Raw genomic sequence first — 16,233 nt, 5'->3', positions numbered from 1 at the left:
TTTTGTACACGTAGTGTAGTTTATACTGAATATTTGCTTTACTCCTGGGAGTCTGGAATCCTGGTATGTGCTAGGCAGAGGGTGCTTATGTCATCAGCCTCCAGTAAAAAGCGTGAGTACTGAGTCTCTAAGAAGCTTCTTGGTAGCCAACATTTTAGATATGTTGGCACAGCTTGTTGCTGGAAGAATTAAGTGTCTTTTGTGTGACTCTGCTGGGAGAGGACCCTTGGTTGCTTGCAGCTGGACCTTATCTCATATGCTTTTGCTTTGTATCTTTTGTTGTGGTGTATCATAGCTGTGAGTACAACTATACGTTGAATCCTCCTAGTGAATCACTGAATTTGGGTATGGTTTGGGGGACCCTTGACACATTTTACACACCTTTAAAAGTGTAAAAACATTTTTAGCTTGTGAGCCTTAGGTAATTAGGCCATAATTGCTGTAGTTGCCAATCCTGTTATGGAGTATCTTCATTTTGAACACTTTTGTACTGTTTCCTAGTTGTTTTACTTAAGGTTTTCTCCTCATTAATGCTGGTTGTGAGCTAAAAAAAAAAAAAGAGAACTGTTTTATGTACTTCTATATCCTGTGGTCTTGTAATTCTAGGCATAATGAGCACTTAGAGAATGGACTTTCCAGAAAAGAGCTGACATTTTATAGATATTGTTGAACTTTACAGAAATAGATTAATAAATACTTGCGATGTTATTGCAAGTATTGAACTGAAGTTTATATATCTATCATCTGTAATTTAACAGTTTATGTTGACTTTTAATATCAACCTTTTGGCCTGACAAATGTCACAGATCATCTCAAAATTCTGTTTTGAGAGCTTTGTTCTACTGTATTAGCGGAAGTCAACATTTACCTCTAAGCTTCACCTGTATTTTTACTGGAATCATGATGAAAAGATTCTGCAGGAGGGATTGGTAAATTACAACCCATGGGCAAAATCTGGTACTGTTTTGTATGACTAGTGAGCTCATTACTGAAAAAAATTACAAGACTGTTTTGTGACATATGGAATAAAATTAAAATTTGGTGTGTGTAAAGTCTTATTGGAAGACTGTGGTACTTGTTCATTTGCAAGTGAACTGTGGCTCCTTTACAGCATCATAATTGAGTATTTGTAACAGAAACAGTTTGGGTATTGAGCCTAAAATATTTCCTAGGGAAAGTTTGATACCTGTTCTATAGTTCTATATAGATAAGCTGGCTGGAATGCCGTATGAAGCTGAATTTTATCGTTTCTAAAAAACTCCTGGTCCTGATGAGATTCCTAGATCTTCCTGTTATAGGTTTATATGAAGTGATGGGTCCACCATAGGTGGTGAAGCTCCTGTGTATGTAGCACCTACTGCATTATTGTCCCTACCACCCTTTAACTCCCCATGTCTAATTTGTTTTCCTGGAGTCTTCTGTCTTGGGTTCCAGCTCCCTTCTCCCTAATTTTACCACAGTCTCTGAAAACTCAGGAGGATGGGAAGCTCAGTTAAATTTTTCTAAGTTGTAAGTATATACTAGAAAATAATCTTTTTCTTTTTTCCTTTTCAAAGATTTAGTATCCCTTACAGATCTTCTGGTTCTGTTCACCCAACTTATCTATTACTCACCAAGTTGTCCAAAGATGACATCAGCTGCACATTTAGGTAATTCTGCTTCTATTTTAAATAGTGTAATAGAAAACATCTAAAAATACTTAATAGTCCATTGTCTAGACATTTTGGGTGACTGATCTAGTTGGGTAAAGAGGTTTCCTAAGATGCAGTATTACTCATAACAAATTACATTGGTCCTGGAAGTAATCCATGAAATTTAATTTTGTTCATTGATGTTTTAAGTTGTTCCTAATTTACTACCTTTTTATGTAGAATCAGTTTTGCTGAGAATTTTAATGTTGTTCTTAAGGTCAAGAGGTTCTTAAGAAATGCTGTTAAGATAGGTTTGATTGATAGGTACTACTGTGTTCTTTCTTTCGTTTTCTGGGCTTTATACTTGCCTGATGTTTTGATCAGTCTGCTTGTTTTAGCTCACATCTAAAACTTCAGATCTTCTCTTATTACAGAATAAAGCAAAAACAAAAACAAACCATGATTTTCAATGTAATAACTTTTAGTCTTTAACTGTTGACTGGATAAAGAGGTTTAAAATATTAACATTTAAAAGATAACTTATACTTTTTCTTTTGAGTATCAGTGAAAATTTACAAAGTAAAACAATTTAATAACAAAATGCTCCCATAATCTATAGACTCATAGTGTTCTAAACCTGTGTGTTACCATAGGAAAGCTGGCAAAATTCTGAGAAGAATTCAAGTGAATCAAAGAAAAAAATTAGTTTGGGCCATATATATTAATGCTATATGCCTCTATCAACCGGTATGCTTTTTTTATGCAGTTCTAACAGTTCATTAGTCTTAACAATGGCCCTCAAACTTCTTTCTGCTTTTACAGCATTTCCATGTATAAACCTGTAGCTTAGGTCCTCCTGAGATATGCTCCTATAACATACTGTGCTTCCTTTGTTAAAAATGTTCCTATGTGTAATTATTTGTCAGTGGACTATTTTTTAATTTTTTTGGTGTGTGTTAGTTAATTCTGTTTATAGCGCTTAGCACAGTGTCTGTCACATAGTAGGCACTCAAAAGTAGATAAAAGAATGAATGAATGGGGGCGCCTGGGTGGCTCAGTGGGTTAAGCCGCTGCCTTCGGCTCAGGTCATGATCTCAGGGTCCTGGGATCGAGCCCCGCATCGGGCTCTCTGCTCAGCAGGGAGCCTGCTTCCTCCTCTCTCTCTGCCTGCCTCTCTGCCTGCTTGTGATCTCTCTCTGTCAAATAAATAAATAAAATCTTAAAAAAAAAAAAGAATGAATGAATGAACAAATGAATGGCCATATGCTCAGCAGTAGTATCTCTCATTGTAAACAGGGTCTGGAACTAGTTGGAAAAACATCACTTAACTTTTCTTCTCCATTTTCTTTTTGTCAAGTATTGACTTGAAGTCTTAGTGTGCATGGACTATAGAATATTATAACCTAAATTATGAGTTTTAATGTTACTTTTACTATTATAGCTTACAACCTTGAGCTGCTAACTTTTGGTTCTTTACCGTCTTGTAAAGTACTATTTTGTGTGTAGATTGGATCAAATAATCTGAAAATATATTGGTTTGTGATACCAAAAATATTACTTATTTTAGTGACTATTCCCTGTGTTACATGTATTTGTATTTGTGTTTTCCTGTATATATCTTAAAAGAAGGTCTTTACAATGCTCATTCATTTCACCAGTTTTATGGTGATAACAAATAGTGGTGTATTAGAAAAGGAGGTTTCACCTCTTCTGCCTTTTTAGCCATCCTTTTGGTTTGCTTTGATTTTCTACTAAGGTTGGACACTTGAATACATATATATTTTTTTAAAGATTTACATATTTATTTGAGAAAGAGTACATTTGTGGGGGAGGGGCAGAAGGAGAGAGAGAATCTCAAGCAGACTCACCATTGAGCGTGGAGCCTGATGCGAGGTCTCTCTCACAACCCCGAGATCATGACCTGAGCAGAAATCAAGAGTCAGCTGCCTATTGACTAAGCCCCCTAGGTGCCCCAAATATATATTCTAAGAAAAAGAAAAAGCAAATACAAGTAAGTGTTTGCTGGGAGGACAAAAATTGTAAATTTACTTCAAATCACATCTTCACTGTTAATCAGTGACTTAATGTGAAACAGTGAGTGATCTGTTGTTTCTCAGCATTCAGATTTTGTCATTTACTTTTTAAGAATTAACCTGAGGATATATTGAGCTTAATTGATCTTCCCTTAGGTTTCAAGTAATAATTTGACAATACCTCATCCTTTGGGCATTGAGTTGTGTGATTTTTTTTTTTAAACTGTTTAACCTTGTTGCTCTTTTTATTTGTTTATTTATTTTTTGTTGTTGGATCTTTTCAGAACAGCAATGGCTAACTCATAAACAAGATGTATTAAGTTCTTAATGTTTAAAATTTTAATTTCTAAAAATACTTGTTTATCAGATAATTACTCTCCTACAAGTATGGTGACTGAAGTTCTTCGGATACTGTGTGATCAAAAAGAATGTGCAATCGAATGCTTATATAATAACACTGTGATTGAGGCACTTCTTCAGCCTATTCATAATTTAATGAAAGGAACTAAGGTTGGTATTTACTAAAGAGAGTCTCTTAATTGGGTATTAGGGAATATTCAAAGGGACTTTATTTCTGAATTCGATTATTTGAAATATTTATTATAACATCTTTCCATGTATGAATGTATCTTATGCTGGCATAGATTTTTATGTACTGTTAAATATTAGTTTATGTAGTCAGTTGATTTATTTGTTATTGACAATGTGGGGGGAAATACATATACCATAATTTTTTTCTAGTCAGGCTTAGATATGATTACAAGGATTGGAGAAGTTATTAAGGTATTTGTCTTGCAAATCTAATAAATCTAGTGAATTTTATTCTTTGTTTTAATAGCAGTTTTATAGCCTTTACATTATTTTTCTGAAGTCGGCTCTGTTTTATGTGAAGAACTAGTTTTTTAGAAAAAAGAATACATATGTTCAGAATGGGGATGTTTATATCTCTTTACAGTTTGTATGGCCTATTCTTTTATTTATTTATTTATTTAATTTTTTAACATTAATTTTTTAAATTGGCCTCTTTCTTTAATTGTATAATGTAATCCTTACGACTGATGCTAAAAGAAGTGGATTACTCAAGGTCAGACATTTAACAGGTGGCAGAGTTGATACTGCTAGCAGCACTGCTATCTGTCCGTTTCTATGACTTAAGCTTCGGGGGGAATGACTTAAGTCTTAATAGGCTAAAGATTTTGCCTTTCCATGTCTGAGTTTTGTAGTGTTTTTAATGTTTTCATCTCCTATTCCTGCCCCTCTATAGGCTGGGCAACTGTTCACCCCATCATGTAGTCATTACTCTTTGTTCATTCAGAAAACATTAAGCATTTATGTGAATGTGCTACAAAGTATGGAATTCTAGGTAATTAAGGGGCTGTAATTTTGATTTTATGGCTAGCCTTGGGAAGATAAGTAGCGAAGAACCAACAGAATTCCTAATACAGTTTAATATAATAGAATGCCATAATGTCAATAGTAACATGAAATATGAACCTTATACCAGAGTTGAGAAATGTGCTCTTGGATTTTGTTTCCATGCCATTGTTTGTCTTTGCTTGCATGTATCTTTAACTTTTTATCTTCTTGTAGCTTTTTTTTTCTTTATCTGTAAATATGCCTGAATCTGTCTCATAGTTAGGATGAGAGAAGCTCTTGATCATCTGATGCACATCTCTGGTTACCCCCTAATATCCGATCTTTTTAATGATAAGCTTTTAATTATGGAAGACTGCTGTTGTTGTCCTGGTTCCCTCTATTCTGTCATGTTTTAAAACACTGCATTTCGATCTTACCTCCAGCACAGTATTTATGCTGCTTTCGTTGCTGTTGCTTGTAACTTCCTACACCTGTAACTGGTGACCACTTTTCAGACTATTATCTACCTGATTATTAACACAATAGACAACTTCTAAAATTGTTTATATGGCTTTCCTAAATTTCTATACATTTTTCACCCTCGCTTTCTAACCATTCTTTCTTTGTCACCTATGAGGGCTCCCCCTTCCAGGTCCCTGCTGTCTTCAGTGAGTCACGACCTAGTTCACTCTTTTCTTTCAGAAGAGAGTTTTTCCTAGATGATTTCCTCCAGTTCCGAAGATTAGATGTATAGTTAACTTCTAAATTTAGATCTCTAAATCTAAAGAGATTTAGAGCCAGATTTAGCTCCAGATTTGTTTTTAGATGCCTGCTAAACACTTTTTGAGTTACTCCATGAGCAAATCAAACTCAGTTTTCAAAACAATAGTTTTTGGTTTGTCAGGTTTTTCTTTTTCTTTTTCTTTTTCTTTTCCTTTTCTTTCCTTTTTTTTTTTCTCTTCTCCACTTCTTCAAGCTCTCATATCTAGACTTCTTCCTCGTTTTCTTCATTCCATTTGTAATTAAGCCTGGTAGACTTATTCTCCTATGTAGCTCTAAAATCCACATATGTCTTTTAATCCCTACTGCTGATGATTTTGTTTAAGCTCTGATAATCCCTTGCTTGGAATATTGAAATAATTTTCTTATTTTTTCCAGTCTTTCACCTCTCTGGCCTGTCCTCTGTATTGTGACTAAAGCCATCACAATGCTTTCTTGCTTGTTGCTTGCTAGATAAATGTATAGTTAAAAAGTCTGAAATTTATTAACTTTTATATTGTATCCTACCTATTTTTCCCATGTATTTCAGTTATAACAGATCATTTGCATTTTTTGATAAGATTATAATATTTCCTTATTTTTACATACTTTACCCTCACCCTGGGATGTCTTGGTTTAAGTGAAAAATTCATAGTATAATTTATTATTTTTTTCTCTGAAAATTTGTTCTGGTTCTTCATGGGAAAGTTAGGCATCTATTTCTCTATATTCCCATGAAATAAAGAAGAGATTAAGACTTATACTTTTCTCTGAAAGAACCAATTCTAATAGGAAAGGCAGACTATTAAAATACTAGATGAGGAATAGAAAGGTTTTTTAAGAAGTGAATATATGAGAGAAGGCAAGTATTCCAGGCAAAAGTTTTTTTTAAGAAAGGTATTTAATGTGAAAATAATAGACTATATAATAATGCTTAATATAATAAGGAAATATTCAGGTGAACAAGCCTGACTCATTAGTTATGCTAACCCACTGAATTGATTAGGCTGTATTTTTTTTAATTAATTTTATTTTTAATAAACATATATTTTTATCCCCAGGGGTACAGGTCTGTGAATCACCAGGTTTACACACTTCACAGCACTCACCATAGCACATACCCTCCCCAGTGTCCATAATCCCACCCCCCTCCCAACCCCCCCTCCCCCCATCAACCCTCAGTTTGTTTTGTGAGATTAAGAGTCACTTATGGTTTGCCTCCCTCCCAGAGATTAAGAGTCACTTATGGTTTGCCTCCCTCCCAATTCCATCTTGTTTCATTTACTCTTCTCCTACCCCCTTAACCCCCCATGTTGCATCTCCTCTCCGTCATATCAGGGAGATCATATGATAGTTGTCTTTCTCCGATTGACTTATTTCGCTAAGCATGATACCCTCTAGTTCCATCCACGTCATCGCAAATGGTAAGATTTCATTTCTTTTGATGGCTGCATAGTATTCCATTGTGTATATATACCACATCTTCTTTATCCATTCGTCTGTAGATGGACATCTAGGTTCTTTCCGTAGTTTGGCTATTGTAGACATTATTGCTATAAACATTCGGGTGCACGTGCCCCTTCGGATCACTACGTTTGTATCTTTAGGGTAAATACCCAGCAGTGCAATTGCTGGGTCATAGGGTAGTTCTATTTTCAACATTTTTGATTAGGCTGTATTGCTTGCAAAGTATAAGTACTCAGATCTCTTATAGAGAATATGTGTATTGGCAGCTGTGTAGGTATAGACAATAAATAGGCCCCAGAAAGAACAGGAACTTTAGTAGACTTAGGCTTCTAGATGGGCTCCAGCCATCTGTGGATGACTCTAGTTTTTATTATTTGCCTTATACTAATTTGCTATATACTGGCAAAGATATTTTTAGTATTTCCACTTAAAATAAAGAAATATGATTGGTTCATCCCCCATTAGATGACATCATTGGTTATGGGCCAGCCCATGGAATTGGATGTCCTTACTCAGACCTATAACTCATAATCCAACCAATTGCATGAAGGAATGGTGTTCCCTAGAAATGATGACAGTGTGTTAGAAACCATGTATAATAAAATTAAGGTAGATATTCAGGAACCAGTGAGTGGGAAGTAAAGGGCAAAGTGGATTTAGAGGAGCTACTGCATTTGTCAAACAGAATTATATGTAAAACTGTAATGAGAACAGCTCTTCTCTCAACTGTCTCAATAAATAATAACTGGTTTGGATAAAAAGTCTATATGTAGTTGCCTCATAAGCTTTCCTGGTAAGTGAATATGGCACATTTAATCAGACATACTTTATAGCCAATCATTAACTTTCTTTTTGTTGTAGTAATGTAACTTTGTTAGACTACACTACCACACTTAAATTTTAGTCTGTGGATTGTTAGCCTGCCATAACATTATATGATTTGTTATCTTTTTAATGTATAGGCTGCTCCAAATTGCTCTGAAACAGCTTTAATTCATATAGCTGATATTTTGGCAAGAATTGCATCTGTAGAAGAAGGACTTACCTTACTACTTTATGGAGAAAACATGAATTCCTCTGAAGAAAAAAGGTATATGTCTGTGTTTTAAGTTTTTGGAATTTTTAGCATATTTTCTCGATCTGATTTAAAGTTTCCAAAATGTCATACAATATGTTAATAATGAAAATCAGGATAACTATTCTAGATAGTTAGGTTCCTGATCAGCCACTAACAGTGTATTATATGATCACAGGTTGAAGTAGTAACCAGGATTATGGAATATGCAGGCAGAATAGGTCTTGATGTGAGCAACTTCAAAGTAAGAACAGGAGGGTTCACTCTAGATGGGAAGTTTTTCTGCTTGAACTCTTTCAGACTTCTAAAGCCACCCACAGCTGATTCAAGTCAAACCTCACAAAGGTACACAAAGGAAAAGCTAACTTCTCCATCTTCCTTCTCTACCCTCGCTTAGTTCTATCTCCTGGTTAGTTACCAATGGTAACATTTTGGTTATGGTTTTAGACTTTCTCTGAACTTATAATGATCTATCAAACATATATTCATAATCACAGAATTTTTGTTTCCTTTTCATAAAAATAGCATCATATACAATATTCACTTTTCTTGTGTAACCATAAGCATCTTCCAGATGAGTAAAAAATGAAACACTGTTTTTAATAGTTCCATAGTACTTTGATATGGCCTTACCATAATATTTTCAAACTTTTACCCTATTAATATCAGATTGTATCTAGGATTTTGCCTCCATAAATAATGCCACAATAAGTGTTTTTTTTTTAAACTCTTGATTGTGATAGATTATATTAATCTTTGAATAGTAAACTCAGCATTGCATACCTAAAATAAATCCCATTTTGTTGTGGTATAAAATTCTCTTTATATATTGTTAGATTTGATTTGCTAATCTTTGTTGAGGATTTTTGTGTCTATGCTCATGAGAGATATCAAACTGTATTTTTTCTAATATCATTGTTTGTTCTTGTTCTATTCTAATGCTACCCTCATAATGAGTCAGAAACAGAAAGAATGCTTTCTGTTTTCTGGAAGAGATTGTGGAGAATTGGTATAATTTCTTCCTTAAATGTCTGATAGACTTCACTAGTGAACCTATTTGGGCCTGGTGTTTTCTGTTTTGAAAGATTATTAATTGATTCAATTTTTATGTTAGATATGTGCTTATTCAGATTGTTTATTTCTTATGTGAGTTTTGGCAGATTGTGTCTTTCGAAGAATTCGTCCACTTTTCTTATTCATTAAATTTGTGAATATACATTTTTTATAATATTCCTTTATTACCTTTTAATGTCCATGTGATCAATATTAGTGGCCCCTCTTTCTGTTCTGATATTAGTAATTTGTCTTCTTTTTTATTTTTAACTTAGCCAGAGGCTTATCAATTTTATTGATATTTTAAAAAGACCAACTTTTTTTCCTCTGTTGATTTTGGTTTTGTTTTGAACTTCATTGATTTCTGTCTTAATTTTTATTTTTTTCTTCCTTGGGTTTTAGTTCTTTTCCTAATTTCCTGTGGTGGAAGACTTGATGATTGATTTTTAGATCTATCTTAACATGTACATTCAGTGCTATAAATTTTCCTCTGAGCACTGCTTTTGCTTCATCCTACAATTTTTGATAAGTTGTATTTTCATTTTCACTTCAAAATATTTTTAAACTTCTCTAAAGACTTCTTTGACCTATATATTTATGAGTCTGAGAGAGCATTATTTTTAATTTAAGGTGTCTTATGGCTCTGAGTGTGGTCATTCTTGGTGAATGTTTTGTGTGAACTTGAGAAAAGTGTATATTCTGCTGTTGTTGGATGAAGTATTCTATAGATGTCAGTCATATTTAGTTGGTTAATGGTGTTTAGTTCAGCTTTCTCATGCTGAATCTGTCAATTAGTTACATTGTGTTGATCTTTAAATATATAAGTGGATTTATCTATTTCTCCTTGCAGTTCTATCAGTTTTTGGTTTGTGTATTTTGATCCTGTTGGTTGGATTATCTTTTTGGAAAAATTATCCGTTTATTATATAAAGCCCTGCTCTGATAGTTTTCCTTCCTGTGAAATGCGTGTGAAGTTAATATAGCTACTCCAGCTTTCTTTTGATTGTCAGTGTGGTGTATCTTTTTCCATTCATTTTAATCTTTGTTCTTATGTTTAAAGTAGGCTTCTGTAAGTGACATAATTAGGTCCTGTTTTTTTAATCTACTCTGATAATCTTTTAATTGATGTAATTAGATTGTTGATAGTGATTATTGATAAGGTTGGAATAATATCTACTATGTTTGTGATTGTTTTTTATTTGTTGCCCTTGCTCTTTCCTTTCTTTATGCCACTCTTTTTCTGCCTTTTGTTTCCTCCCCCACCCCCATCATATGTATGTTTTAGTCTGTTTACATCTAGTACATTTTGTCTTAAAATAATCACACAGGACTAAAGTCTTTACATGGGTCACCATTTAATCCTCCCAGTAGCTACGGGGGGGCGGGGGGGGGCTTTGTTTTAACTTTAATTTAGTATAATGGGAGTGACTGTTTATTGTATTTACTGTAGACTTAATTCACTTAAAAATTATCTTTCTGCCTGCAAAAGTAACATGTACTGGCAGTGAATTTGGGAAGGAAGAAGGTAGTAATAGTAATTAAGTTGAGAGAGAGCATGGAATGAGGGTTAGGCACATGAGTCCTGGTTCTAAACCTCTTGGGTTCACATCCCAGCTTTATCACTCAGTCACCACACTTCTCTGTGACTGAGTTTTTTTTCATCTGTGAATTAGAGATAATCACCACCTGCCTCATAGGGATGTTGAAATTTTAAACAAATTATCATATGTGAGGCACTAAGGATTAGCTTTTAGTGTGCACACATGAAGGGAGTTTGTGCTGTGCATGTTTTCTTCAAGTACCTGACAAGTTTTATAGAAGGTAAGCTTTCTGAATTCCTACCTGTCTTAGGCAGGAGAAATATATTTTCGTACTTGGTTGGTAACTTGACTGGGTAGAGACTGCCTTTTTTGCCTCTAAAAGTTTCTAGAACCTGATGTTTCCTGAGAGTGTAATTTATTCTAGGAACTTTTACTTAGGAATTAGCTAGACAGTTTTATGCTGAAGACTTGCATCCTTTGGCACAGGGTTTTTTTTCTTCTATTATGTGTTTGATCATTTTTCTGCTTCTGCTTTCTCTTTCTGGTGCATCTGTGAAGGGGATGTTGAATTTCCAAGAGTGACCATCCCTTAGCTTTTCCCTTTTAATCTTTGTTTTGCACAAAAAAGCTGTTCTTGAATTTATCTTGACAACCATTTTTAATTTCTGAGGGCTCTTGGCCTTGCTTTGGTACTTTCTTCCAAACTTGTCAAATGGACAGGGTTTTCCTGCCTAGGGAGTAAGGGCCTGGTGGCTAGAGCCTATGGCCCAGTGAGGGAGGGGCCCTTTTGGTCCAGAATGCTGACTTCAGCCCCTCTGACTACCTGTCTGGATGGATACCACATGGGTGTTCTTAGCTACATCTGGCCGCCAGCTCCAGGGCTAGCCTCTCAGGCTTACCTTCTTCAGTATAGCTCTATCCAGTAGAGCTTTATGGGATAATGGAATGTTCTAGGTCTGCACTGTCAGTAAGGTTACCACTAGCCACATGTGGCTCTTAAGCACTTGAAATATGGCTAGTATGACCAAACTGAATTGTAAGGTTTATATGATTGAACTTTTAAAAAACTTTTTATAAAAGCTCTTCTAAGCGGTATGAGGTGATGGAATGTTTTGGCAACCTAATAGGTGAAAGATCTTGTTTTGACCCATACTGACCTGACTTCAGTTGAGTTTGGGCATCTCATTGCTCTTATGGAGATATGGTTATTGGCTGCTTTCATTTTATGATAGCAACGTTTCTTTCCATACCATTTCTCCGTTTGTTTTATTTTTTCATCGACCTGAAGTGTTTTATGCACACAGTAAACATATAAGGCTTAGTATCAAAAACAGTAGTTCCTTCTTTGTTCTCCAATGCAACTACTTTTGGCTGCTTTAGATGATCATTAGATAATATCCTTCTAACACTTGTTTTAATTTAAGGAATAATCCATTGATTTCTTTCTCCTTATTCCACCCAACCACCTATAGAAACACAACTGGATCCCTCCTCCCAACTCCTTGCTGCCCATCAATAATGCAATACAGTTGAACAGTAACCTTCATTAGGGTCATACTGTATCTACCTGTAATCTTCACAGCTCAACTGTGTGATTACTTTTTTTTTTTCCACAACTTCTTATTTTCTCTGGAATTAATAATTTTCTTTAGCATATTTTTTAATTTACTTCTATTTCTTTGTTAAATCATCTATATGGTCTTTCCTATTAAATCCTTTGTATATTCAAGTACTGGACAAATTCTATTAATTTTAATTTTATTAAAAAATGTTTTTAAAGCTTTCTGACTTTATTTAGGACTGGTGCTGGGAGTGCCTGGATGGCTCAGTCATTATGCGTCTGATTTTGGTTCAGGTCATGATCTCAGGATCCTGGGATCCAGCCCTGCATCAGGATCAATGCTCAGCAGGGAGTCTGCTTGTCCCTCTCCTCCTGTCCTGCGTCCTGCTTGTGTGTACTCTCTATCTCTCTCTCAAATAAATAAAATCTTACCAAAAAAACCCAAACAAAAACAAACAAACAAAAAACTGGTGCAGTCTTGGTCTGATGGATAACTTTTATCCTGGTAACAACCTTTATATATTGCTATTTGTTCTATGGAAACTATTTGTTTCGAAACTATTTGCTATTTGTTCTATGGAATCTATTTGTTCTGTGGAAAAATGCCACTGGAATTTTGATAGGAGTTGCCTTGACTCTTTACTGTATGTCGTATTAACATTTTAATAATTTTCCAGTTTATGAGCACAGAATATCTTGCCATTTATTTGTATCTTCAGTATGTCTTATCAGTGTTTTGTAGTTTTCAGTATACATGTTTTTACTCTGTGGTTAAATTTATTTCTAGGGTTTTTTTTTTTAATGTGACTTATTACCTTTTTGATTTTTCTTGTTCATTATTAGTATATAGAGGTACACAGTATTTTTGCATATTCTTTATTCTGTAGATTTAATGAATTTATTTATTCTAACAGTTTTTTTGGTGGTCTTTAGAGTTTTTAGTATGTAGTATCATGGTGCCTGTGGATAGTGATAGTTTTAATACTTTTATGATTTGGATATCTTTTATTTCTATTTCTTGTCTAATTGCTGTGGCTGAGACTTCCAATATTATATTGAATATAAATGATGAGAGTGGACATCCTACTCAACTTTCTCTGTTGAGTATGATTTTTGCTGTGGGTTTGTCGTATATGGCCTTTATTATGTTGAGGTATGGTCTCTCTTCACCTGCTTAATTGATAGTTTTTATCACAAATGATGTTGAATTTTATCAGGTGCTTTTACTGCATCTAATGAGATAATCATATGATTTTTATCCTTGATTTTTTTAATATAGTATATCATGTTGATTTGTGGATGTTGAACCATCCTTACATTCCTGGAATGAATCTCACTTGATCATGATGTCTGATACTTGTAATGTATTGTTGATTTTGATTTGCTGATACTGAGAGTTTTTGCATCTATGTTCATTAGGGATATTGGGCTGTAATTTTCTTTCTTTTTTTTTTTTTTAAGATTTTATTTATTTATTTGACACAGAGAGAGAGATCATAAGTAGGCAGAGTGGCAGCAGAGAGAGAGAGAGGGAAGCAGGCTCCCCGCTGAGCAGACAGCCAATGCAGGGCTCGATCCCAGGACCCTGAGACCGTGACCTGAGCTGAAGGCAGAGGCTTTAACCCATTGAGCCACCCAGGCGCCCCTGGCCTGTAATTTTCTTTTTGTGGTGTCTTTGTCTGGTTTTGGTGTCAGGGTAGTGCTGGTTCGTAAAATGAATTTGGAAGCTTTCCTTTCTCTGCATCTTTTGGGAGGACTTTGGAAAGAATATGTATTAAATCTTTGAATGTTTGGTAGAATTCACCACTGAAAAGCCTTCTGGTCTTAGAGGTTTGTTTGGGAGGTTTTTGATACTAGTTCAGTTTTAGAAATCAGTCTGTTCATTTTTTCTATTTCATGATTCAGACTTGGGAGATTGTTTCTAGGAGTTTATCCATTTTTTTCCCTACATTGTCCAATATGTTGGTTTATAATTGTTTGTAGTAGTCACTTATGATCCCATTGTATTTTTGTGGTATCATTTATAACTTACTTTATTTCTGACTATTTGAGCTCTCTTTTTCTTGTTGAGCTTAGTTAATAGCTATTCAATTTTATTTATCTTTTCATAGAACCAACTCAGCTTCATTCATATTTTCTATCACTTTTTTAGTCTTGATTTATTTTTGATCTGATCTTTATTACTTTCTTCTAACTTTGGGCTTCATTTTTTTCCCCCTAGTTCCTTTAGGTATAAAGTGAAATTATTTGATAGTTCCTATTTCTTGAGAGAGTCGAGTATTGCTATGAACTTCTTCTTAGAACCACATTTATTGTATCCCAGATTTTGGTATGTTGTATTTCTGTTTTCATTTGTCTCTAGGTATTTTTCCATCTTTGATTTCTTCTGTGACATAGTAGTTTGGTGACATGTTAATCTCCACATAATTATAGTTTTTCCAGTTCCCTTTTGTAATTGATTTCTAGTTTCATACCTTTAGGGTTAGAAAAGATGCTTGATATTATTTAACTCTTACTCATGAACACTTGCTTTGTGCCCTAACGTGTTATCTGTCTTGGAGGATGTTCCATGTACACTTGAGAAGGTGTATTCTGAATTTTGGATAGAATGTTGTATGTGTGTGCACGTGTGTTTTATATACATATATATGTATACTTATACGCACGTATAGATCTGTTAAGTCCATCTGGTCAAATGCATTATTTAATCCAATTATTTCTTTACTGCTTTTCTGTCTAGATGATCTGTAATAACTGTGATGTTAAAATCCCCTACTATTATTGTATTATTGTCAGTTTCTCTTCTTTGGTCTCTTAATATTTGCTTTATATGCTTTGGTGCTTCTATGTTGGGTTCATATATTTATGTTATATCTTTGTGCTAGACTGACCCCTTTATCATTATGTAATACCCCCCTGTCATTTATTGCAGACTTTGTGGTTATTGTAAGGTTCACATGTATCATCCTATGTATGTAGTTATCTATTTTAAATTGATAGAAACTTAAATTTGAATATATTCTAAAACTCTACATTTTTACTTCTCTACCATATTTTATGTTTTTGATGTCAACTTTTTTTTTAAGCACATATCCCTCTATTCTTTCTTTCTTTCTTCCTTTCCCTTTCTTTCTTTCTTTCTTTCTTTTCTCTTTCTTTCTTCTTTCTTTCTTTCTTTCTTTCTTTCTTTCTTTCTTTCTTTCTTTCTTTCTTTCTTTCATCTTTCCTTCTTTCTGTCTTTCTTTCTTTCTTTCGAGTAGGCTCTATGCCCAGCATGGAGCCCAGTGTGGGGCTTGAACTCACGACCCTGAGATCAAGACCTGAACTGAAATCAATAGCCATATGCTTAACTGAGTCACCCAGGCACCCCTTGATTCAACTTTTTACAACTTGTTATTTTATGTATCCTGTAACTAATTATTGTAATTGTAATTAATTTCACTACTTTTGTGTTTTGCCTTTTTAGTAGCTTTATAAGTAACAATTCTAACTTTATCTGTACCTTTCCTAGTGAGACTTTTACTTTCATATATTTTGCAATTAGTGCCATTTTCCCACCAGCTTAAAAAAGTCCCTTTAAGGTTTCTTGCAAGGCTAGTTTAGTAGTGATGAGCTCCTTTAGTTTTGCCTGTTTGGAAATCCTTTATCTTCAATTCTGAATGATAACCTTGCCCAGTAGAGTATTTTTGTTTGGAAGTTTTTTCCTTTCAGGAATTTGAGTATGCTATGTCGCTTATAGCATGCCAAGTTTCTGTTG

At 34.3% G+C, this 16,233-nt stretch overlaps 1 protein-coding gene across 1 annotated transcript in view; it reads left to right on the top strand.

Annotated features, from left to right (window-relative positions):
- Positions 1-16,233, top strand: part of TBC1D32 (TBC1 domain family member 32) — a 238,219-nt gene that overhangs the window by 42,097 nt on the left and 179,889 nt on the right. The window contains 3 exon segments of the mRNA XM_047733941.1: positions 1,557-1,649; positions 4,032-4,174; positions 8,209-8,336. Coding sequence (XP_047589897.1) covers positions 1,557-1,649; positions 4,032-4,174; positions 8,209-8,336 — 364 coding nt within the window.

Source organism: Lutra lutra, chromosome 6, assembly GCF_902655055.1.
Source record: "Lutra lutra chromosome 6, mLutLut1.2, whole genome shotgun sequence".
In the NCBI taxonomy this organism is placed as follows: Eukaryota; Metazoa; Chordata; class Mammalia; order Carnivora; family Mustelidae; genus Lutra; species Lutra lutra.
The sequence above is the reverse complement of the archived record's forward strand: the minus strand, read 5'-3'. Positions and strand labels throughout refer to the sequence as shown.